At 39.9% G+C, this 25,381-nt stretch overlaps 1 protein-coding gene across 2 annotated transcripts in view; it reads left to right on the top strand.

Annotated features, from left to right (window-relative positions):
* Positions 1 to 25,381, top strand: part of TRIM33 (tripartite motif containing 33) — a 144,605-nt gene that overhangs the window by 40,778 nt on the left and 78,446 nt on the right. For both annotated transcript variants that reach the window (XM_069601307.1, XM_069601301.1), the window contains exon 2: positions 24,969 to 25,087. In XM_069601307.1, the coding sequence (XP_069457408.1) occupies positions 24,969 to 25,087 (119 nt within the window). The remainder of the gene's footprint in view (positions 1 to 24,968; positions 25,088 to 25,381) is intronic.

The following is a 25,381-nucleotide window of genomic DNA, read 5'->3' as shown; positions in this document are numbered from 1 at the left end:
TCTGAAGTTCTAGGAACTTCCTAGGTCTTGTACCATTGTACTAGTTAGTTGTGGCTATTTAAATTTTAGTTAACTAAAATTCTCTGACTATCCATTGGTTCAGACTCCCTGCTTCCACTGCAGGGGTCACAGGTTTGACCCCTGGTCAGGGAACTAAGATCCCACATGCTGTGTAGCAGGGGCCAAATAATAAACCTCCCTCAAAAAATTTCTTGAAGCACTTTTTTTTTTTTCCCATTCAAAAGTGCACTGAAAAGTTTCATTATACTTTTGTCTTTGTTATGGTCTCTATTTATTTTAAATTTATTACTTAGCTGTTTTTGTTTCTAGGTTTTTGTTCTTTTTTTGTATTTTCCTTTGGTCATAGTTAATGGTATTCTATTTTGATTACATTAAACATTCATTTTATATTTATGCACTAATTCTACATCGGTAATTTCTGCTGTTTGTTTTCTCCCGTGTAGTTTGTCATTTCATTTGGTTTGTTAATTCATGTGTCTGTTTTTGCTTTTACTGCTTTAACGATGGCATTCTATTAACAACTTCCGGCTTTAAAAAAGAATGATGTATTTTGGCTGCACTGTGTCTTAGTTGTAGCATGCAGAATATTTCAGTTGTGGCATGTAGCATCCAGTTCCCTGGTCAGGGATAGAACCTGGCATTGGGAACATGGAATCTCAGCCACTGGACCACAAGGGAAGTCCCGTGGATTTATAGTTTCTGATGAAAAGTCTGCTGTCATTGTTCTCTCTGTTCCTTTGCGTGTAATGTGTTCATACCTGCCTCTCCCACTGCTGTTAAGGTTTGCTCTCTATTATTAGTTTCAAGCAGTTGATTTTATGATGTGCTTTAGTATGGTTTTATTTAGAGCTGTAATCCTCAGAGATTATTGAGATTCTTGAATTTTGGATTATTTTTGTTCAAATTGGAGAAAATTTGGCCATTTTCTCTTAAAATGTTTTTCTGATTTTTAAAAATATCCTTTCTGAAATACCAATTACACATGTATTTAGCCATTTGATAATGTCTCACATTTAGTGAGCCTGTGTATTTTATTCCCCCACTCATTCATTCATCTTCATGCTTCAGTTTGTCTACTTTCAGTTTTACCAGGTTTTTCTTTTATCATTTGAAGCAGTCTTGTTAGGTGCACGGTTCGGTTCAGTTCAGTCGCTCAGTCGTGTCCAACTCTGTGACCCCATGAATCGCAGCATGCCAGGCCTCCCTGTCCATCACCAACTCCCAGAGTTCACCCAAACTCATGTCCATCAAGTCGGTGATGCCAGCCAGCCATCTCACCCTCTGTCATCCCCTTCTCCTCCTGCCCCCAATCCCTCCCAGCATCAGGTCTTTTCCAGTGAGTCAACTGTTCGCATGAGGTGGCCAAAGTACTGGAGTTTCAGCTTCAGCATCATTCCTTCCAAAGAACACCCAGGACTGATCTCCTTTAGGATGGACTCGTTGGATCTCCTTGCAGTCCAAGGGACTCTCAAGAGTCTTCTCCAAGAAGACTGTAGGGCTGTAGGTTCATACATTTTAGTTTCAGACCTTGGTTTCCTCTCCCCTCCACTTACATTGTCCTATGACTTGAGAACATTATCTAATTTCTCTGAACCTCAGTTTCCTCACTTTTGAAATTGATATAGTAATTGATCCTACTTTACAGAGCTGTTACAATGACTGACTGAAGTAATACATATAAATTTCTCAGTAAATACTGTTGCGAGCGAAATGACACAAAGACAAAACATGAGACACACAAGAGACAGACAATACACACTCCGGCCGGAGGAACAGAACTGCGCAAAACTAATTGCTGTTTATTATTATAGAAGCCCCCTAGGCAGAATTCCAGACTGCGTGAATAAGCCTTTTCAGTACAGCGCAGGTGCATACATGTTATCGTACAGCAAAGGGGAGTGAAATCCCTGTCTACTGCAGAGTCTGTCCAAAGCCCTCTTTTCCTTCTTATCACAAGAAGGGAATGCTCCCTCATTTGCAAGGGACCATTAAACTCAAGGCTGTGTCCAGACTCTTTGGCAGAACGCCTTGTTTGTAAGGACGTCCAGCCCGAGCAGAGAGGCCTGTTTGCAGGCACATCTCTGCTACCCTATTAACCCTTCATCTCCCCCTTTTTTATTTGCTTTTATAAATTGTAGCATGGTCTGGATCTTCTCTGCTTCACGCTTTAGTTGTTTCCCTTTCCGCCACCGCCGGAAGACTAGAAAAGCAACACAACATAAAAGTAATAGAAACACAGTGTTCCCAAAGGTTGTCCCAATTAGTGAGGATACATGCCCTAATGGATTTAAGTTATTCATTCCCTCTTGAAGACTTTTCAGCAAATCAGACCCTGTAATGTCAGGTAAAGTCCTGCTAAAAGTAGACAAAATTTGTTGTTCCAGGTCCATAATCTCCGTAGTGAGATTTTGATGCCCAGTCAAGGATCGTTTTACTTTATCCCATCCTTCACTCATGTTAAATGGTACAGGTGTTATACAAAACTGAGAAGAATTCCAATCACATTTCAACACGCTTCGTGTAGATAAAACAGCCAATTGATCTCCAAGCCAGGAAACGGTGTGTTGAAGATTGAGCACGTCAGTAGCAAGTTGTGCATCCAGATCTTGCTGTTGTTGCCATAACAAATGAGAGTCTTTATGCCAGTCCCGAACAAAATCAGCTGTTTGAATTCCTTGGTGTAACGCAAGGCCTGCTATCGCCGCTGTTGCAGTTACTGATGCGACTGCTAGAATCGAAGCAATTACCACACCAAGCATACGTTGAGATCGGTGTAGCAAAGTCTGTACAGCGGTTACTAGATGAGAAACAGCAAAAGAATCTGACCATGGCCGAGTCAGATTTATAGGTAACCATACTTCTGTCTGAGCCTTAACAATTACTAACAAGAAATTGGAGTTATAGGCTTGTCTTTCAAATTCTTCCCACCAAGACTGATTTACACATTGAGTTAGATTACAATAATCACATGACACAGACCCCACAGTATCATTCCAGGTCCAATTCCCAAATAACAATGCAAAAGGATATTTTACACATGCCATTGTGGAATAAGGTTTATTAACATGTAAATCAACATGGAAAGGAACTGAAGAGTCACCACTATCCAAAGTATAGTTTCCTGACCAGACAGTGAGATTACCAGAAACTGCCCAGAGTTTCCAAATATCCCCTTGAATGTGCGGATATCTTTGCAATTGTAATTGAGGAGGGACAAGTGCAAATTGCTGCCATTTAACTGTTCCATTACCTTTACCCATCAAAGTGCTATTTGCACGATGCCACCTAAGAGATTTATTTGACCATTTTTCCAAGAATTGCCCATGATCTGGACTCCAATCTACAATGATGGCCCCAGAATAATTCATGACCTTAAAGGGTCGATGACCTCGGCAATGTTCCCACTCCAAAGATTCTAGAGAAGGAGCAAAAAAGTTAACAGGACATAGCGACATGTGTTTTCCATTATGAATGTCTGTCGGTTCTATCGTGTTAAATCCCCTGGTGGAAACAAGCACAGTAAAAGTAGCAAAATGGTAATTATTATACTTTACCCCCCATGTATTATAGGAATGATGAGGATGTTCCTTGGTGGACAGACAAAAGGGATGTCCTCCTATACACAAAGGAATACCTTCCACTGCAATGGTCAAATTACTAATATTATATTGTTGTTTATGATGAGGTAGTTGTTCTATTCCCCCGCAAGCTGGTGGGGGAAAGAAGGCAGTCTCATTAGCACATACCTGCACTTTTGGTTCCCCCCCAGGAACTTACTACTGCTCTTACTACTGGGGGGATTAGGTATATATGCCCAGTATGTATGATTACTTGCCAATACACTGATTACCTGACTTGTCACCACCACCATCATGGCAAGCAAAAGATTGGTAGGATTCAGAGGTGGCCCCCGCCTACATTAATGTCTTCTCTGCTTCCTGGGTCAACCTCTTCATTTGACCCCACGTAGGAGGTGTTGCTTCCCTTGTACGGAAAGTAAAGCCTCTCTGCATAGTAAGCTCTTCGAATTTTTGAACAAAGGGATCAGCCATTGTTGATTTTGATCAATCTTGCTGGGGTCCAAAACCTGTAATTATTAACAGAAATGAAAGCATACCCTCGTCCCAAATATATTAGTGATGCTGGGATCCAACCTTTCTCTTTATCTTTATACCAAATAGACGTATTCAAAATCTTCTTATCCTCTTCTTTCCCTTGAAAATGCAACTCTGCTGCTGATAGATTTCCCTTTCTCCAAACATTCAAAAAATTTAGGGTAAGTAAGGTTTTATTCAGAATGTCTTTAGGTTTCATAAATCTCTCTTGTTACCCCTTTTTATTTTTTCAAGATAATCACGCAAGGTACGATTAGCTCTTTCAATGATAGCTTGCCCTTGACTGTTAGAAGGAATACCAAAAGTATGAGTTATATGGTATTGAGATAAAAAGTGAGCTAATTTTGCGGATTGGTAAGCAGGTGCATTATCAGTTTTCAATTCAATTGGTAATCCCATAACTGCAAAACAAGATAACAAATGAGCAATAACAGCGTCAGCCTTTTCAGAATGTAATGCAGTGGCCCACTGAAAATGTGTGCTAGTATCTATAGTATGATGCACACATTTTTGTTGTCCGAAGGAAGAAATGTAAATTACATCCATTTGCCATATCTGATTTGCTTGTTGTCCTCTCATGTTGACACCTGGTGGGGTAAATGGCAAAGCAAAGGGTACACATATGGAACAAGAACGAACAATATTTTGAGCTTGTTTTCGAGTAATAGCATGAGATTTTTGTAACCCTTTGGAGTTGGTATGCTCTAAGAGATGTTCTTGTTTTGCTGCTTCTATAGGATAAAGTAAGGCATCAGTTGTAGCATTTCTGAATGATAAGGGTCCAGGAAGGGCAGAATGTGTACGGATGTGAGTAAAGAAAATTAACTCTGAATGCTGCAAGAGCAATTGTTGTACTTGGTAAAACAATTTATCAATAGCTGTTTTAAGGGTCAATGGAAGGGAGACATGGGGAAGCTGAGGCAAGAGAGAACAGCATATCGAGAATCTGAAACAGTGTTAATAGGAAGTTGGGGAAAATCTTGCAAAACTAAATAGATAGCCCACAATTCAGTGGGCTGTACAGAAGACAATGAGTGGGGGAGAACCTTGGAACTTTCCAGGGTCCAATGTCCAGCAGTGTTTTTATTTGCATCCGTAAAAATAGTGGGTCCCTTAACTGGAACATCTGAAATTGGGGAATGAGATATCATAGCATTAGTCCAGAGAAAATCAATCAATTTAGATGATGGATAATGATTAGAAAACAAACCAGGATATGAGGCAAGAGAAATTTGCCAGTTTTCATTAAATTGGAAACATCGAGATATTTGAGCAGTTGTTAACTGAGTAACAGTCTGGTGTGGTTCACATCCTGATAGTTTTAAAATACGATGGCGACCTTTTTGTATAAGGAAGGCTAATTTATCCATATATGTAGTCAATTTTTTGGAAAAACTGTTAGGTAAGAAAACCCATTCTATTAATCCTTTTTCTTGAGCAATTACACCAGATGGAGTATAAGGGGTATGAAATATTATAAACGAAATAGGTTGAGACGCATGTAAGTAAGTCAAAAAGCTGTCATTTAGTCGTTGCTCAACAAATTGAAGTTCCTGTAAAGCCAATGGGGTTAAGTTCTGGGGGCTATCCAGAGCTGTATCTCCTTCTAAATTAGAAAACAAATGTCGTAATTGATAAGTAGGAATCCCAAGTACTGGGCGTAGCCAATTGATATCTCCCAATAACTTTTGAAAATCATTTAAGGTTTTGAGGTGGTCTCTTCTGATTTGCAACTTTTGGGGCCTTATTCTATGTTGTTCCAATATTGTCCCTAAATATGAAATAGGAAAGTCCTTTTGAATTTTTTCTGGGGCTATTTGCAAATTGTATAGTCTTAAAGCCTCCTGTACTTTTAAAAAGAATTCATCACGTTCAGCAATACTAGGAGCTGCTAATAGGAGATCATCCATATAATGATATAGAATATAATTGGGGTATTCTTGACGGAGGGATTGTAAAGAGCGAGCTACGAATTCTTGGCATAAGGTAGGACTATTTATTATTCCTTGTGGTAAGACTGTCCATTGATAATGCTTAACAGGCTGAGCATGATTAAGAACAGGAACTGTGAAAGCAAATTTATCTCTATCTTGCAATTGTAGGGGGATGGTAAAAAACAGTCTTTAAGATCTAGCACCATTAAGGACCAATTCTGAGGAATAAGAGCTGGAGAGGGGAGTCCCAATTGTAATGCTCCCATAGGTTCAATATATTTATTAACTTCTTGTAAATCGGTTAATATTCTCCATTTTTCATATTTCTTTTTTATAACAAAAACAGGAGAATTCCAGGGGAGGGTAGAGGGCTCTATATGACCACATTGGAGTTGTTCTTGTACTAATTGTTCTAACGCCTCGAGCTTCATTTCTGGTAATGGCCACTGCTCAACCCATTTTGGAGTATTAGTTAACCATTTTAATGGAAGTGCTCGAGGAATTTGAGCAGTGGCTACTGGTTTTCTGATGGAATGGTTACAGAAGCCCCCAAAGGAGAGAGAAGATCTCTTCCCCATATATTAATAGGTATATTTACAATATAAAAGGTAACAAACTCTGATCTTCCATTATGGAATTGACGTTGCAAGGGATGGGTACTCTTCCAGACATCTGCAATGGAGCCCAATCCTGTCAGCATTAGAGGGCTTTTTTCTTTTTCCCAACCTTGGGGCCATTGTTGAGAAGAAATGACTGAAACATCCGCTCCTGTGTCTACTAGTCCCTCAAAGTTGTCTCCTTGTATAATCAAGGAGAGAACAGGGCAAGAATCTTTGATAAGCATTTCCCAAAATATATGTCGCCCAGTACTTCCAAATCCTCCTGTTCGTTCATTAGGAAGAGCCAAAAAGGGGTGATAAGGTAGGAGAAGTATTTGAGCAATACGTTCCCCAGCTAACAATGAAAGCGTGGTAGAAGTAGAGACCATAATTAAAATTTCCCCAACATAGTCAGAGTCTGTTACCCCAGGAATTATGGTTAAATCTCTCAAAGCTGCGCTGCTATGGCCTAATATCAAGCCAAAAGTGCCCTTAGGCAGTGGTCCAAATGCATTTGTTTTTAATTTATAAATGCCTCCCCCTGGTGACAAAAGAACATTATCAGCTAGTGGCAAATCAGCAGCAGCGCTCCCTGAAGTAGCAGACCGTAAGACGGAAATCATCATCTGAGGTCCTTTTAACGGGGCATCGACTCCTAATGGTTGTTGGGAGGGAATAGGGTTGGGGCAGATGGGATGGGGAAGAGGGCAAGGAGGAGAAGTCCTCGGTATTGTTCCTGGGCCCCAAGGACTCAGGCCCACAGAATAGTTTCCTGGTATCGGGTTGCCCATTTTGTCTGTTTTAGATCTGCATTCGTTAGTCCAATGAAACCCCTTCCCGAACCAACGGCAAAGTCCAGGAGGAGTCTTATTCATCCCAGCAAGAGATCTGTCTTTAGGAATTGCACCTTGATCAGCTTTTAATTTCCGACACTCTCTTTTCATATGACCAGGTTTTCCACAATGGAAGCAGTTACCTCCCTTTTGTGGTCTCATAGCTTTGCCCAAGGCTGTAGCAAAGACATTAGCCTGATGCTCAGCTCCTCCTCCTCCTGAGCAGGCTCTGATATATTCAGCTATAGATGCACCCTGTCCCTTTAAAGGTCCCAGTATACGCTTGCATTCAGGATTTGCATTTTCAAATGCTAAAGTTTGTAATAATATCTCTGAAATCTCATCCCTCCCTACAGCCCATTCCACAGCTACCCTCAGTCTTGCTAGAAAATCAGTATATGGCTCATTGGGGCCTTGCATTGTTTTAACAAAGGAGGGCCGGGCGTGGCCAGTAGGCACCATACGGCGCCATGCTCGTAAAAAGACCTGGCGGACTTGTTGTAAGTCCTGATCAGAGTACTGAGCCTGTTCTCTTAAAGCCCAATAAGGGCCCTCTCCCATTAGCTTGTCCTCGAGAGGACCAGGGGGATTCTGTCCCTCATTAATCCAAGCCTGCTTTCTAGCTTCTTCTCACCTGCTATGAAGTTGCAACCATTGAGAACCCTCCAACACAGCTTGGGCAATAGATTCCCAATCTAATGGAATGATCAATTTGCCTTTTCCCAATGATTCCAGCATAGCCAAAACAAAGGGAGATTGAGGACCGCACTGCGCTACTGCAGCTTTAAAATCTTAAAAAAAATTTATATTCCAAAGGAGTGTATTGAACATTTATCACATTGTCATTTTGCTGTCTCTGGATTGGAAACAATTGTGGAGGATCGATAAACCCACCAGGGGGAGCAGCCAAGTCATCATCATGAAGCACAGACAAAGGAAAGGAGAACCGACAATGTTCCCTTCCCACATCAGGCCGATGTACCGCAGTGGGGAAAAGAGAAGCACAAGGAGGAGCAGAGGGTGTAGATTTTTTCTCCTCCTTATGGGATTTCCACCATTCCCAGAATAGATGGGTCATTTCTTTAATCTCTTTGCCCTCCTCTGACGAAACTGAAGAAGCCTCCGAATCTGATTCTGAACTATCAGATGTTTCACCATTTACAGGAGGAGGCTCATTTGTATCCTTGCCTTCAGGCGATGCAGAAGCCCCACCAATGTCTGACACATCCTCATAAATTATTTCTCCCCTCCTTGAAGCATTCGATTTAGTTTCATTATCAGTAGAGAGCAAGGTCAAAGCTTGTGTTATAGCACTACACAAAGTCCATAACTTCAGAGGGATCACATTACCCTTCTGATGTTGCTTTCTCAATTCCTTTTGAATTATTTTCCATTCCTTCAAGTTTAACTGTAACTTAGTTTGATATTGAAACCAATGACAATATTGCTCCACCAAGCGAAAGAGCTCACTCAATCGACGAGTCGAGGCTTTAACACCTATGGAGTGGAGAAGTCCTTGGACTAACTCCATGTATTGTGTCCATAATGATGATGAGGAATTCCCCATGATTTTCTTTTCTTTTTTTTTTTTTCAGTTTTTTATTTTTTAAATTTTAAAATCTTCAATTCTTACATGCGTTCCCAAACATGAACCCCCCTCCCACCTCCCTCCCCATAACATCTCTCTGGGTCATCCCCATGCACCAGCCCCCAAGCATGCTGCATCCTGCGTCAGACATAGACTGGCGATTCAATTCTTACATGATAGTATACATGTTAGAATGTCATTCTCCCAAATCATCCCACCCTCTCCCTCTCCCTCTGAGTCCAAAAGTCCGTTATACACATCTGTGTCTCTTTCCCTGTCTTGCATACAGGGTCGTCATTGCCATCTTCCCCATGATTTTCTGAAAGTTCCCTGCTAGGGTGAGGAATTCCCCATGATTTTCCCGGAAGTTCCCCTGCTATGGATTTAAAATTCCCCTGGGGTTACTCACCCTTTCGGTTTCACTCGTGCCCCACGTTGGGTGCCAGATGTTGCGAGCGAGATGACACAAAGACAAAACACGAGACACACAAGAGACAGACAATACACACTCCGGCCGGAGGAACAGAACTGCGCAAAACTAATTGCTGTTTATTATTATAGAAGCCCCCTAGGCAGAATTACAGACTGCGTGAATAAGCCTTTTCAGTACAACGCAGGTGCATACATGTACAGCAAAGGGGAGTGAAATCCCTGTCTACTGCAGAGTCTGTCCAAAGCCCTCTTTTCCTTCTTATCACAAGAAGGGAATGCTCCCTCGTTTGCAAGGGACCATTAAACTCAAGGCTGTGTCCAGACTCTTTGGCAGAACGCCTTGTTTGCAAGGATGCTCAGCCCGAGCAGAGAGACCCGTTTGCAGGCACATCTCTGCTACCCTATTAACCCTTCAAAATACTAACTGATCGTACAGTGAAACCTTGTACAAATACAAATGTAGACATAGCTTGATATGATTATTTCCTGTCCCCAGCACAGCCTGTATTTTCACATAGGCACATTAAAAATCTTACTGGGATGAGGGCAGAAGTACAAGGTAGAGCAGAGTTGGGCTGGGAAACATCTGATAAGGAATGTGAGGTGACAGAGTCCCTATGTCCCCAATGTTTTATGAGCCAGTTTATGTGAATCAGACTGAAAAAAAGATGCCAACTAATAGAGGTTCTTTCTTGGAATTTCTGAAACTTGACTCTGGTTTGTGTTATTGAATTTCAAGGCCCTTGCTTATTTTATTAAGGAAAGATTTTACCTTATTTTAATTGACAAAATTTTAATCATATCTTAATTTTCCTTCATATTTTAATTAGAATAATTTTTAAAGTTTAATTATAATAGAACAGATAATTATATTTTACTGTTTTATGTTTTTTAATCTCTCTCATTACTTTTAGCCCATGCATATTTAGATATCAGTGTTTTATTGATGCCTTTGCTAATTATTTTTTGCATCTCACTTCTAAATATTTTTCCATGTTCTCAGATATCTGATTGAACTGTATAAAGTTGACATACTTGGCAGGTCCTAACCAGTTTTATATGGTTCAGCCCAATGCTTTATTAATTCTTATAGCAATGAATAGTACTGTTTTATGTCTAGTAATTTGATTTGCTCTTATTGTAGAATAATAGCTTTATCAGGGTATAGATTCCCAGTTGACTTTATTTTCTCCAACAGCTTTGAAGAGAATTATTCCTGTTATTGTTAGGCAGGTTTTTTTTTTTTTTAACTGATGAGATAAGCTCTAAGTCTGATTTTCTTCTATTGCTAGTAGTTATTAAGTTTTTTGAGGGGTTTCCTAGTGGCCTAGTGGTTAGGATTGTGGGCGTTCACTGCTCTGGCCTGGGTTTAATCCCTGGTGGGAGAACTGAGATCCCACAAGCCACATGACGTGGCCAAAAAAACACAAAATTTTTCTTCATGTTTGCTGATGTTTAGGTGCAGAGGTATTTTTATCTTGCTTAAGAGTTGGATTGCAATCTGAGGGCTCATTTCTTTAGGTCTGAAATTTCCAGCCTTTATCTCTTTAGCGTCTCTACTTCATTTCCTTAATGAACTTCTTTTTGACATATGCTGGAGTTTTCCTTTGATTTTTTTTTTTTTTTCAGATGTCCAGAATGTGTTTATTGGGACAGGTTCCTGGTCATCTTGATTCAGGGTGCTTTTAATGCTGCTCTGTCAAAGGAACATTCTCCTTAAGTCTTGCTTTTCCTCTTGTAGGTTGCCAGAGGATAGTAGAGCAGCCAGCTCACAAAACTATTTGTGCATGGCCAAAGATGGTGGTGATTTTACAACATCTTGGGCATTTCACATCCATGAAAATTGGAGAATTTAGGGCTCCGCACCAGGCACTCTTTATGTTTCCTCTTCTTTTATGGAGAGGGATGAACGAGATCCTTTGTGAGAGGCTTGTTCTTGTGGGGAGGTTGTCACTGCCAGAAAGGCTCATTGAATTCTTTAGCTTGCTTCTTCTCTTTTGTATTCTGTCTCTCCTTATCTCTGTGTTGATTCTATATAATTTCTTCATATCTGTCTTCTATCTTAATAGTTTTCTTAACAGTTACCACTTGCTTATTAATTAGTGTTTTAAGTTTATTCAGTTTCACTTTCTTGTTTATATCTACCCATTTTCATGGATTCCATTTGTCCTCTATCTCTGTGAACATTTTGTACATATCTGAAGTCTATCAGACTGTTTTGTTTTCTGTGGTTTTAGGTTTTTACTTCTTGGTTTATTGTGTTTGTCTACTCATTCCAACAGTATTGGGTTTCTTCATGTGCATTGTAGTTTTATTTATGAGCTTATCTTCAGTGGGAGTTCCGCTTGTGCCTTGGGTTGGAAGGAGTTCTAGTGAGATGGTTTTGTGTTTATGAGTCCAGAAAAGTTTCTTTTGGTTGTTGTTGAATCAATACGTGAATTTACCTAGGAATCCCAGGAAAAGAAGCAGCTATTGGGCAAAAATAATGACTTCAACTTAGTGAACATTTTGCTTGGAGTTATGAGTTGATTAAAGAGGAGATTTTAAATAAGAACTTGAGCTTAGGATAGAGGACAGATGAGAAATGTTGACTTCACCCTTGGAGAAGAAGACTAGTGTGATGGACTGGGGTTCATTCTGGTTCATAATAGATTTACTTCTAATTTTCCATTCAGTGTTTCTGACATTGTGAAGAAACTGGTGCCAGGACATGAAGCTTCAGGGCTAGAGGTTGCATCACTACGTGATCTTCCCTTAAGTCATCCAGCATTACCTCCCAGTTTATTATAAACGGCCATAGCTCAGGAGTAGTCAGATAGAAGCTATGCATAGGGCAAGGTTTGTGGGAAGAGGTACGGAGTGTCCATGCTCGCCCGAGTGTCACTCTTCCTGAATCTCTACCAGTTCACCAACCCGGAAGCTACTAGTATACCAGGTAAGCTTCTTAGTTTCTTGACTTGGCCTGTCTGTGTACTGTGCAAATAGTACATACTTTGTTTACATATCTGTGCATCAAGCCTATTTAGTGTTGAGATTGCTTGGGGGTGACTCCAGGACTGGTGAGGGATTTTGTTTGTAGAGTGCTTAAAAGATTGCCCCATGGCTTTATTGAGGCAGTTCAGTTTCACCTTTTGACCTTTATCTTACTTCCTGTTCTCAGCAGTGGTAATGATAACCTCTGTGGCTCACTTATATCACTGCCTCACTACTTAGGCTTTGAGCGCTCTGCTTTGTTTCTGGGACTTCAGAATTTTGCGTTCTTGGGTGTAGACTTAGTTAGGTGTTTTGGGGTTCACACTTTAATTTGTTGTATGTTAGCTATTTCTGTATTTGAGTTGGGGGTCATGTGGTCTTTTCGCATCTGCTTAATGATCCATCTTGAATGGAAGTCCATCAGTCAGTTTACTGAAACTAAATTCCACTTAACAACACTGTGGAGATAAACTGGTTTATAGACTTGTCTATTTTAGCCTTTAACCTCCTCCCATCCTCCACCCCAGTGATCATACATTTTAGTAAATTAACATTTAAAGGAAATTAGTTGAGTACAAATGAGTCTCTCAGAACTTGAGCTTTGAAGTAATGAAATCAATTCTAGGAACATTATGTGTATAACTGGTCACTAGCTTTGGCTTTGAAGTTTGGGTTTCAGTTTTGTGTAATACTGAAGACAACATGGCAACTGGTACTGAGTGATAGAGTCAGGAGCACACTCATTTGATCACTAGTTACAGGGGCATACTTACAAACTCAAAAGATTCTCATTTTCAACAGAAACGTTTATATAATCTAAAAATTTATTTATAAATATAGAATACCAAAAAGATCTCTAAAGAAACTTCAGCTCTTTCTGTTTTGGTGATAAGATACTTTGCTGGGTAGTCTGACAGGAATAAGTAGTCAGCATAGGAATGGGGTTTGTTGATGTCTGCCAACTTAAAACTTTCCTGTGTCTCTTTGGGAGTTCTTTCATGCTTCAAATTCGGAATTTCAAGCTTCTCTAAAAATCTTTATGACAAAAGTCTTCCTCGAATGTATCCCCCTGCGCTTGTGTACTGTGGGCCGTGATTCTTCTGCAGGATTCAGCATCCTTTTGCTGTCTACATTTTTTGAAAAGATGAAAAGTCATAAACTGTGATGTCAGCTTGCTAGGTAGAAGTAGAAATTTTAAGAATCTGAGCTTATTGAATTCAGAAATCAAAAGCTAGTATGATTTGCATCAAATCATTCTTTTGCACAGATATAATGGATACTTGTATAATATTTAGTGTTTCTTTCTCAGAACAGTATGTCTTTTGAAAGAGACTCCTTTAGATGTCACAAATTTCTTAACTTTCTCAATATTTTAGATATATGACTATATATATATACTAATACATACAGATAGTTTTCTCTCTATAGGCTCCTGTTCTTTTTCTGTTTGTGAACTTTGCATCTGCTGTTCTTGGTTTGCACGCTGTTACTTTCTTTCCTAGTTTTTTATGGGGTCCCCAAGACCACACTCAGATTTGTGATTTGTCAGAAGTACTTAGAGTTAAGAAAAACCCTTATACTCATGATGCATGGTGTGAAATCCAGGAGGAAGCAGGCGCACACTTCCAAGTGTCTCCCTTCAGTGGAGTTAAACAGGGAGATGCTTTATTCTCTCAGTTAGTGTGTGATAGTATGCAGAAAGAGTGTTAACCAACCAGGGAAGCTCACCTGAGCCTCTGTGTCTGTGGTTTTTATTGGGGAATCATACAGGTGTAGAGCCTCCACAGAGCTGATACCACCTGCTTGACCTCCAGTCAGATCCAGAGGTCAAACTGAATGCTGATGGCCTCAGGCAAACAAACTATTTTTTTTTTTTAGGGGGAGGCACTTTTATCAGGCATAGTTAATATTCCAAGAATTCAGAAATCATCTCCCATATGCCCATCAAGGGCTGGTACTAAAGACTTTCCTTAGAAATGTGCAGGGTTCAATGAACTCAGACCAACCAAGTATACTCTTTCTTGCACATTAGTGAATGCAGTTGATTCTTCAAGATCATGTGTAACTGTCACCTTCTCAGTGAAGACTTACCTTATTCACTGTAAGAAGTTCATTGCCCGTGTATTTTTGCTCCTTACTTATACTTTTCTCCTTTGTAGTTATGCTGTATGGTTCTTGAATGACTTTAAACTCATGCCATCTTTGATATAAAAATATTTATATTCATTTTTCCCTTTCTCCTGACCATACTGTTTCTTCCTTTGCTTTCACGAATTGTTTTATGCATTTCCGTTGAGGGGGATCTCTGTATGCATCTTGTAGTATAAACACAATATTTTGTTTCATATATATAATTGTAAAATTCTGTGTAGCAAAGTATATATGTTTGCTGAAAGACTGATATTCCTACTTTGATTCATTTTTTAACTTCTATTGTAGCATAGTTGCTTTACAATGTTGTGTTAGTTTCTCCTTTATAGCAGGATGAGTCAGCTGTACATATATACACATGTCCCCTGCTTATTGCACTTTCTTCCCATTCACATTACTGCAGTACTGATATTCCTTTTAGCATAACATTCCATTACAATTACTATGTAAGCTTCTATAATTTGTATATGTACAACTCCTTGCATTCAAATGTTCTACCACTGAGCTATACTTCATGTATGTACAGCTCTTTGTTTATATCCTTGTCTTTATAAGTTGTGCGTGGTATAAACTATAAAAAATACTAGTCTTAAACCCATTTTAAAATATATACTGCAGTTTTATTTTAGTCACACATATGAAGTTAGCATGTAGGAAATTTAAATGAAACAGTGTGGTAAAAACAGAGAACCAAAAAATCTAAAGAGGAAGTATACCTAAAGCCTGAGAACTCAACATTCATTAGTGTTTCATCTTCAATTTTGATTGACACTTGATGGTTACAAATGTTGAAACAAACCTTGATATCATGGTGACTATTCTGAAGAGATTTCAGCACCAGCACTAAGATTTGTACATTCAGTGGTTTATAATGGACTTGTTAGCAATTTGCATACAGGCATGAAAGCCATCGTAATAATGTGGCTCCAAGGAACATAGTTTTGAGAAGGAAAATAACCTAAGCTTCTGTTTCCCATTTTAATTACTGAATCTCTAACAGTGACAAAAGTGTCACATAGGGCAGTAAATGTATACAATAATAAGTCAAATTTCTTGGAAATCACACGTTCAGCAACCTGGGATAATGCAGAATGTCAGGAAATATAACATGATTGAACACTGGTTATTTTTGTCATTCTACACAGACATCATTTTTCAATGACAGAACTTTCGTTTTTTAAGTTTTTGACCACGTGGGGCAGCTCGAGTGATCTCAGTTTTCCCACCAGGGATCAAACCTGTGTGCACTGCTGTGGAAGTGTGGACTCTGAACCACTGGACTGCCAGGGAATTTGTGACATCATGTTAATGTTTGACCAAGGCACAAAACATTTAATTCATAAACAAGTGTTTTTTAAAATTACTTTAATTGGAGGATAATTACTTTACAATATTGTGATGGTTTTTGGCATACATTGACATGAATCAGCCACAGGTGCACAAGTGCCCCCCATCCTGAAACCATCACCCACCTCCTTCCCCACCCCTAGTTTCTTTTTTAAGATCTAGCATTCTTACTGTAGGCTTCTATCTTACTTTGGACCACTTGTATGCAGTACTGTGTCTGCCTGTAGTCTGCTTAACTTAACAAAATCAAAATTGATTTCTAACCAGGTTTATGGGGGACATAAACATTTCTGTTATCAAAGTGTTTGCATAACCAAAAGTACAATAATAAAGATGAAGATGTCTCCTATTTCTTTTAGAAAATAGTACTTTATAAGCTTGCTATATCTTTAATGTCTTTACTGTTGAATGACAATGAGTAGTTGATAGAAAAAAAACCCAACTATATACTTGCGTTATGATAGTGCATCTATCACAGATTTAAAAATGAAATTTCTACAGAAATAGGAACTAATTTAACAAGGGAAAATATTTTCCTAATTCAGACTTCTTTGAACTGGTAATGGCTGCAGACCTGCAGCATTTAAAAAACTGTGCTATCAAAGACCTCTGTCTTATGAATTTAGATTCAGGAACTTTAAAAGCTATTAAGATATTAAGAAGAGGTGGCAAGAATACACAGAAGAACTATACAAAAAAGGCCTTCACGACCAAGATAATCACGATGGTGTGATCACTGACCTAGAGCCAGACATCTTGGAATGTGAAGTCAAGTGGGCCTTAGGAAGCATCACTACGAACAAAGCTAGTAGAAGGGATGAAATTCCAGTTGAGCTATTTCAAATCCTGAAAGATGATGCTGTGAAAGTGCTGCACTCAATATGCAGCAAATTTGGAAAACTCAGCAGTGGCCCCAGGACTGGAAAAGGTCAGTTTTCATTCCAATCCCAAAGAAAGGCAATGCCAAAGAATGCTCAAACTACCTCACAATTGCACTCATCTCACATGCTAGTAAAGTAGTGCTCAAAATTCTTCAAGCCAGGCTTCAGCAATATGTGAACCGTGAACTTCCAGATATTCAAGCTAGTTTTAGAAAAAGCAGGGGAACCAGAGATCAAATTGCCAAAATAAGCTGGATCATCAAAAAAGCAAGAAAGTTCCAGAAAAACATCTATTTCTGCTTTACTGACTATGCCAAAGCCTTTGACTGTGTGGATCACAATAAACTGTGGACAATTCTGAAAGAGATGGGAATACCAGACCACCTGACCTGCCTCTTGAGGAACCTTTATGCAGGTCAGGAAGCAACAGTTAGAACTGGACATGGAACAACAGACTGGTTCCAAATAGGAAAAGGAGTATATCAAGGCTGTATATTGTCACCCTGCTTACTTAACTTCTCTGCAGAGTACATCATGAGAAAAGCTGGGCTGGAAGAAGCACAAGCTGGAATCAAGATTGCCAGGAGAAATATCAATAACCTCAGATATGCAGATGATACCACCCTTATGGCAGAAAGTGAAAGTGAAGTCGCTCAGTCGTGTCCGACTCTTTGGGACCCAGTGGACTGTAGCCTACCAGGCTCCTCTATCCATGGGATTCTCCAGGCAAGAATAGGTTGCCATTTCCTTCTCTAGGGTATTAGGAAGGCTACAAAAAAAAGAAAGAACATTTCTTTTTTTGTCTTCAAAGTGCTTTCCATGCAGTTAAGCACTTGCCTGGTTTAGCTGAATGCACCCTTGGGTCAAAGAGATGCTCTTGAATTAGAAGACTAGAAGGATTCATGCAACCCTCTTGAAAGTGAAGAGGAACTAAAAAGTGTCTTGATGAAAGTGAAAGAGGAGAGCGAAAAAGTTGGCTTAAAGCTCAACATTCAGAAAACTAAAATCATGGCATCTGGTCCCATCACTTCATGCCAGATAGATGGGCAAACAGTGGAAACAGTGTCAGACTTTATTTTGGGGGGCTCCAAAATCACTGCAGATGGTGACTGCAGCCATGAAATTAAAAGACTCTTACTCCTTGGAAGGAAAGTTATGACCAACCTAGATAGCATATTGAAAAGCAGAGACATTACTTTGCCAACAAAGATCTGTCTGGTCAAGGCTGTGGTTTTTCCTGTGGTCATGTGTGGATGTGAGAGTTGGACTGTGAAGAAAGCTGAGTGCCGAAGAATTGTTGCTTTTGAACTGTGGTGTTGGAGAAGACTCTTGAGAGTCCCTTGGACTACAAGGAGATCCAACCAGTCCATCCTAAAGGAGATCAGGCCTGGGTGTTCATTGGAAGGACTGATGCTAAAGCTGAAACTCCAGTACTTTGGCCACCTCATGTGAAGAGTTGACTCATTGGAAAAGACCCTAATGCTGGGAGGGATTGGGGGCAGGAGGAGAAGGGGATGACAGAGGATGAGATGGCTAGATGGCATCACCGATTCGATAGACATGAGTTTGAGTGAACCCTGGGAGTTGGTGATGGAGAGGGAGGCCTGTGAATCATGGGGTGATTCATGGGGTGAGTCGTGCTGTGATTCATGGGGTCGCAAAGAGTCAGACGCGACTGAGCGAATGAACTGAACTGAGCTTAAAAAGCAGATGAAAGTGGATTATTTCTTAAACAAATTAGGAAAACTACTGATAATCAAAGATTTCAAAGCAACTGTGGCACATAACTCAAGCATAAATCAAGATGGAGAGCTCAAAGACTTTTTAATTTCCTAAAATTAAAAAAAAAGTTATTGTTGCAACATACAGGATTTCTTCCCTTATTTTAATCTTAGGAATTTCAAAGAATAGGTAGTGGATTACATACACACATTTGAGTCCCCACACAAACATGCAAACATGGCCAAACACAGTGGTTAGTAGAGTGTCTAGTTCCTTCTTCCTACCACCTAACCCTCACTACCACTGAGCTATATCTCTTACATGGACCACTCTTTGGACTATTTATATCCTTGTCTTTGTATGGTGCTTCCTACTATTGTACATGGTATAAACTGTAAAATACTAGTCTTCAGCCCTTTCTTAAAAGTAAGGATTATGTCTGTGGTTTTCAATTTTATGGCTGATGTATAGTAGTCACTCTGTTGTGTTGACTGTGCTGCTGTTTTCTGTAACTAACTGTAACTTCCGTTTTACCTTGGCAGGTTTGTTTCTTCTGATAGATGCTAGAACACTGGCATGTTAAGTCTCAGAATATCTTTCTCCCCACATTATACATTAGGATGAATTCAGGTTGCTCTTAATCAACTCAGAATTTATAAGATGAAGATTGTGTATTTCTATTTCTGCTATAACAGAATTGCCATAAACTTGCGTTTAGAACAACATACATTTTATTCTCTTAACTGTTCTTAAAGGCTAAAGTTTGCAGTCAGTTTTACTGGACCAGAGGCAAAGTGTCGGCATGTCTTGATCCTTCTGGAGGCTCTGAGGAGAGAATCCATTTTCTTTTTTCAGCTTATAGTAGCCCCCCTATATTTCTTGGCTTGTGTCTGTATCTCCAAAGCACATTAATCGCTGCTTTTATTATCAGCTGCCTTATCCTCTTTTTGTAGTCTAATCTTCCCTGCCTGCCTCTTGTTAGACCGGCTGTGATTATAAGACCTTTTAGAACTAACAGCCAAGAAAGATGTCCTTTCCATTATAGAGGACTGGAATGCAAAAGTAGAAAGTCAAGAGACACCTGAAGTAACAGGCAAATTTGGCCTTGGGGTACAGAATGAAGCAGGGCAAAGGTTAATAGAGTTTTGCCAAGAGAATGCATTGGTCATAGCAAACACCCTCTTCCAACAACACAAGACAAGACTCTACACATGGACATCACCAGATGGCCAACACCAAAATCAGATTGATTATATTCTTTACAGCCAAAGATGAAGAAGCTCTATACAGTCAGCAAAAACGAGACCAGGAGCTGACTGTGGCTCAGATCATGAGCTCCTTATTGCCAAATTCAGACTGAAATTGAAGAAAGTAGGGAAAACCACTACACCATTGAGGTATGACCTAAATCAAATCCCTTATGATTATACAGTGGAAGTGACAAATATATTCAAGGGATTAAATTTGATAGAGAGCCTGATGAACTGTAGACGGAGGTTCGAGACATTGTACAGGAGATAGGGATCAAGACCATCCCCAAGAAAAAGAAATACAAAAAAGCAAAATGGCTGTCTGAGGAGTTCTTACAAATAACTGTGAAAAGAAAAAAAGCGAAAAGCAAAGGAGGAAAGGAAAGCTATACCCATTTGAATGCAGAGTTCCCAAGAATAGCAAGGAGAGATAAGAAAGCCTTTTTCAGTGATCAATGCAAAGAAATAGAGGAAAACAATAGAGTGGAAAAGACTAGAGATCTCTTCAAGAATATTAGGGACAACAAGGGACCATTTCATGCAAAGATGGACTCAATAAAGCACAGATGCGGTATGGACCTAACAGAAGCAGAAGATATTAAGAAGAGGTGGCAAGAATACACAGAAGAACAGTATAAAAAAGATCTTCATGACCCAGATAATCATGATGGTGTGATCACTCACCTAGAGCCAGACACCCTAGAATGTGAAGTCAAGTGGGCCTTAGGAAGCATCACTACGAACAAAGCTAGTGGAGGTGAAGGAATTCCAGTTGAGCTATCTCAAATCCTAAAAGATGATGCTGTGAAAGTGCTACAGTCCATATGCCAGCAAATTTGGAAAACTCAGCAGTGGCCACAAGACTGGAAAAGATCAGTTTTCATTCCAATCCCAAAGAAAGGCAATGCCAAAGATTGCTCAAACCACCACACAATTGCACTCATCTCAATGCCCACAAAGTATTGCTCAAATTTCTTCAAACAGGCTTCAAAAATACATGAACTCTGAACTTCCAGATGTTCAAGCTGGTTTTAGAAAACAGAGAGGAACCAGAGATCAAATTGCCAACATCCACTGTATCATCGAAAAAGGATGAGAGTTCCAGAAAAACATCTATTTCTGCTGTATTGACTATGCCAAAGCCTTTGACTGTGTGGATCACAATAAACTGTAGAAAATTCTGAAAGAGATGGGAATACCAGGCCACCTGACCTGCCTTTTGAGAAATCTGTATGCAGGTCAAGAAGCAACAGTTAGAATTGGACATGGAACAACAGACTGGTTCGAAATAGGAAAAGGAGTATGCCAAGGCTGTATATTGTCACCCTGCTTATTTAACTTCTATGCAGAGTACATCATGAGAAACGCTGGGCTGGATGAAGCACCAGCCGGAATCAAGATGGCCGGGAGGAATATCAATAACCTCAGATATGCAGATGATACCACCCTTATGGGAGAAAGTGAAGAGGAACTAAAGAGCCCCTTGATGAAAGTGAAAGAGGAGAGTGAAAAAGTTGCCTTAAAGCTAAACATTCAGAAAATGAAGATCATGGCATCCATCCCATTACTTCATGGCAGATGGGGAAAGAGTGGAAACAGTGGCTGACTTTATATTTTGGAGCTCAGGAATCACTGGAGATGGTGACTGCAGCCATGAAATTAAAGGACGCTTACTCCTTGGAGGGAAAGTTATGACCAACCTAGATAAGCATATTAAAAAGGACAGGCATTACTTTGCCAGCAAAATTCTGTCTAGTCAAGGCTATGGTTTTTCCACCAGTCCGGTATGGATCTGAGAGTTGGACTATAAAGAAAGCTGATTGTCAAAGAAATGATGCTTTTGAAATGTGGTGTTGGAGAAGACTCTTGAGAGTCTCTTAGACTGCAAGGAGAGCCAAGCAGTCCATTTTGAGTTCAGTTCGGTTCAATCACTCATTCGTGTCCAACTCTTTTCAACCCCATGAATTACGGCACTCCAGGCCTCCTTGTACATCACCAACTCCTGGAGTTCACCTAAACTCATGTCCATCTAGTCGGTGATGCCATCCGGCCATCTCATCCTCTGACATCCCCTTCTTCTGCCCCCAGTCCCTCCCAGCATCAAGGTCTTTTCCAATGAGTCAACTCTTCGCATGAGGTGGCCAAAGTATTGGAGTTTCAGCTTTAGTCCTTCCAACGAACACCCAGGATTGATCTCCTTTAGGATGGACTGGTTGGATCTCCTTGCAGTCCAAGGGACTCACAAGAGTCTTCTCTAACACCACCGTTCAAAAGCATCAGTTCTTCGATGCTCAGCCTTCTTCACAGTCCAACTCTCACATCCATACATGGCCACTGGAAAAACCATAGCCTTGACTAGTCGGATCTTTGTTGGCAAAGTAATATCTCTGTTTTTCAATATGCTATCTAGGTTGGTCATAACTTTCCTTCCAAGGAGTAAGAGTCTTTTAATTTCATGGCTGCAGTCACCATCTGCACTGAATTTGGAGCCCTCCAAAATAACGTCTGACACTGTTATCACTGTTTCGCCATCTAGTTCCCATGAAGTGATGGGACCAGATGCCATGATCTTCATTTTCTGAATGTTGAGCATTAAGGCAACTTTTTCACTCTCCTCTTTTACTTTCATCAAGAGGCTTTTTAGCTCCTCTTCACTTTCTGCCATAAAGGTGATGTCATCTGCATATCTGAGGTTATTGATATTTCTCCCGGCAATCTTGATTCCAGCTTGTGTTTCTTCCAGCCCAGCGTTTCTCATGATGTACTCTGCATAGAAGTTATAAGCAGGGTGACAGTATACAGCCTTGACATACTCCTTATCCTATTTGGAACCAGTCTGTTGTTCCATGTCCAGTTCTAACTGTTCTTCCTGACCTGCATATAGGTTCTCAAGAGGCAGGTCAGGTGGTCTGGTATTCCCATCTCTTTCAGAATTTTCTACAGTTTATTGTGATCCACACAGTCAAAGGCTTTGGCATAGTCAATAAAGCAGAAATAGATGTTTTTCTGGAACCCTCTTCTTTTTTTGATGATTCAGTAGATGTTGGCAATTGATCTCTGGTTCCTGTGGTTTTTCTATAACCAGCTTGAACATCAGTAAGTTCATGGTTCACGTATTGCTGAAGCCTGGTTTGGAGAATTTTGAGCATTACTTTACTAGCATGTGAGACGAGTGCAATTGTGCGGTAGTTTGAGCATTCTTTGGCATTGCCTTTCTTTGGGATTGGAATGAAAACTGACCTTTTCCAGTCCTGTGGCCACTGCTGAATTTTCCAAATTTGCTGGCATATTGAGTGCAGCACTTTCACAGTGTCATCTTCTTTTCAGATTTGAAACAGCTCAACTGGAATTCCATCACCTCCAGTATGCTTTGTTCATAGTGATACTTTGTAAGGCCCACTTGACTTCTCATTCCAGGATGTATGGCTCCTGGTGAGTGATCACAGCATTGTGATTGTCTTGGTCGTGAAGGTCTTTTTTGTATAGTTCTTCTGTGTATTTTTGCCACCTCTTCTTAATATCTTCTGCTTCTGTTAGGTCCATACCATTTCTGTTCTTTATTGAGCATCTTTGCATGAAATATTCCCTTGTTATCTCCAATTTTCTTGAAGACATCTCTAGTCTTTCCCATTCTGTTCTTTTCCTCTATTTCTTTGCATTGATAGCTGAGGAAGGCTTTCTCACCTCTCCTTGCTAGTCTTTGGAACTCTGCATTCAGATGCTTATGTCTTTCCTTTTCTTTGTTTTTCACTTCTTTTCTTTTCACAGCTATTTGTAAGGCCTCCCCAGAGAGCCATCTTGCTTTTTTGCATTTCTTTTCCATGGGGATGGTCTTGATCCCTGTCTCCCTGTACAATGCAGGAACCTCTGTCCATAGTTCATCAGGTACTCTATCTATCAGATCTAGTCCCTTAAATCTATTTCTCACTTCCACTGTATAATCATAAAGGATTTGATTTAGGTCATACCTTAATGGTCTAGTGGTTTTCCCTACTTTGTTCAATTTAAGTCTGAATTTGGCAATATCAAGTTCATGATCTGAGCCACAGTCAGCTCCCCGTCTTGTTTTTGCTGACAGTAGAGCTTCGTCATCTTTGGCTGCAAAGAATATAATCAATCTGATTTTGGTGTTGACCATTTGGTGACGTCCATGTGTAGAGTCTTCTCTTGTGTTGTTCGAAGAGGGTGTTTGCTATGACCAGTGTGTTCTCTTGGCAAAACTCTGTTAGCTTTAGCCCTGCTTCATTCTGCATTCCCAGGCCAAATTTGCCTGTTACTTCAAGTGTTTCTTGACTTCTACTTTTGCATTCCAGTCCCCTATAATGAAAAGGACATATTTTTTGGGTGTTAGTTGCAAAAGGTCTTGTAGGTCTTCATAGAACCATTCAACTTCAGCTTCTTCAGCATTACTGTACAGTCCATCTTAAAGGAGATCAATTTTGAATCTTCATTGGAAGGACTGATGTTGAAGCTGAAACTCCAATACTTTGGCCACCTGATGCGAAGAGCTGACTCACTGGAGAAGACCATGATGTTGGGAAAGACTGAAGGCAGGAGGAGAAGGGGCAACAGAGGTTGAGATGGTTGGATGACATCACCGACTCAATGGACGTGAGTTGGGTAAACGCCAGGAGTTGGTGATGGACAGGGAGGCCTGTCCTGCTGTGGTCCAAAGGGTTGCAAAGAGTCAGACATGACTGAATGATTGAACTGAACTGATGACATTTTAGGGCCTATCAGATAATCCAGGACAGTGTTACCATCGCAGGAGCTTTAATTTTATCACACTTGCAAAATCTCCTTTGCCTCATAGAGGTATACAGTTTTCCAGTGGTTTGGATCTGGTTATCTTTGGGTGCCATTATTATCAACCACATATTTTAATGAAGAAGCAGCTTTAAGTTTTTTTATTTGCATATTAATGCTTATTTTATCTTCCCAAATGGATGTTATTTTCCCCCTATGAAATAACTCAGTGAAATAACATTTTACTCAGCTCTTAACGCTTATTTCTTTCTTCTTATCTATGACGTATGAATGATTAGTTCCCGTATAGGCATCGTGTATAATTTCCTTATTTTTTCCTGAAAATATTTCTTAATGTTATTGTTTTTTGTTGTAGTTGGTGTAATACGGTGCCCAGTATGCCGCCAAGAATGCAGACAGATAGACCTCGTGGATAATTATTTTGTGAAAGATACATCTGAAACTCCTAGCAGTTCTGATGAGAAATCAGAACAGGTATGCTTCTCAATTTTTCTTTATATTACTTTCTTCATATCAGAACGTAAGTTGTAAGAAAACATGCTTAAATTGTGTTACATAATTTTGGGTAGTTATGCCCTAGTTTCATCTTTCAGTTTGAAAGTGAAGAGTATCTTTATTCTACACCCTCAGACCTGGCTAAAAGAGATTAAAAGTTATCACTTAAAAATTCAAAGCTTGTGTCAATTTTGTGTTCTGAGACTTAGATTTTTCCCACCTGAATGTTTGATCTGGAAGGGAAGGATTTTGTTGAAGAGAAATGGATAGCAG

The sequence above is a fragment of the Ovis canadensis genome, chromosome 1 (genome assembly GCF_042477335.2).
Source record: "Ovis canadensis isolate MfBH-ARS-UI-01 breed Bighorn chromosome 1, ARS-UI_OviCan_v2, whole genome shotgun sequence".
Taxonomy (NCBI): domain Eukaryota; kingdom Metazoa; phylum Chordata; class Mammalia; order Artiodactyla; family Bovidae; genus Ovis; species Ovis canadensis.
Note: the sequence above shows the minus strand (reverse complement) of the source record. Positions and strands in the feature narration are given on the sequence as shown.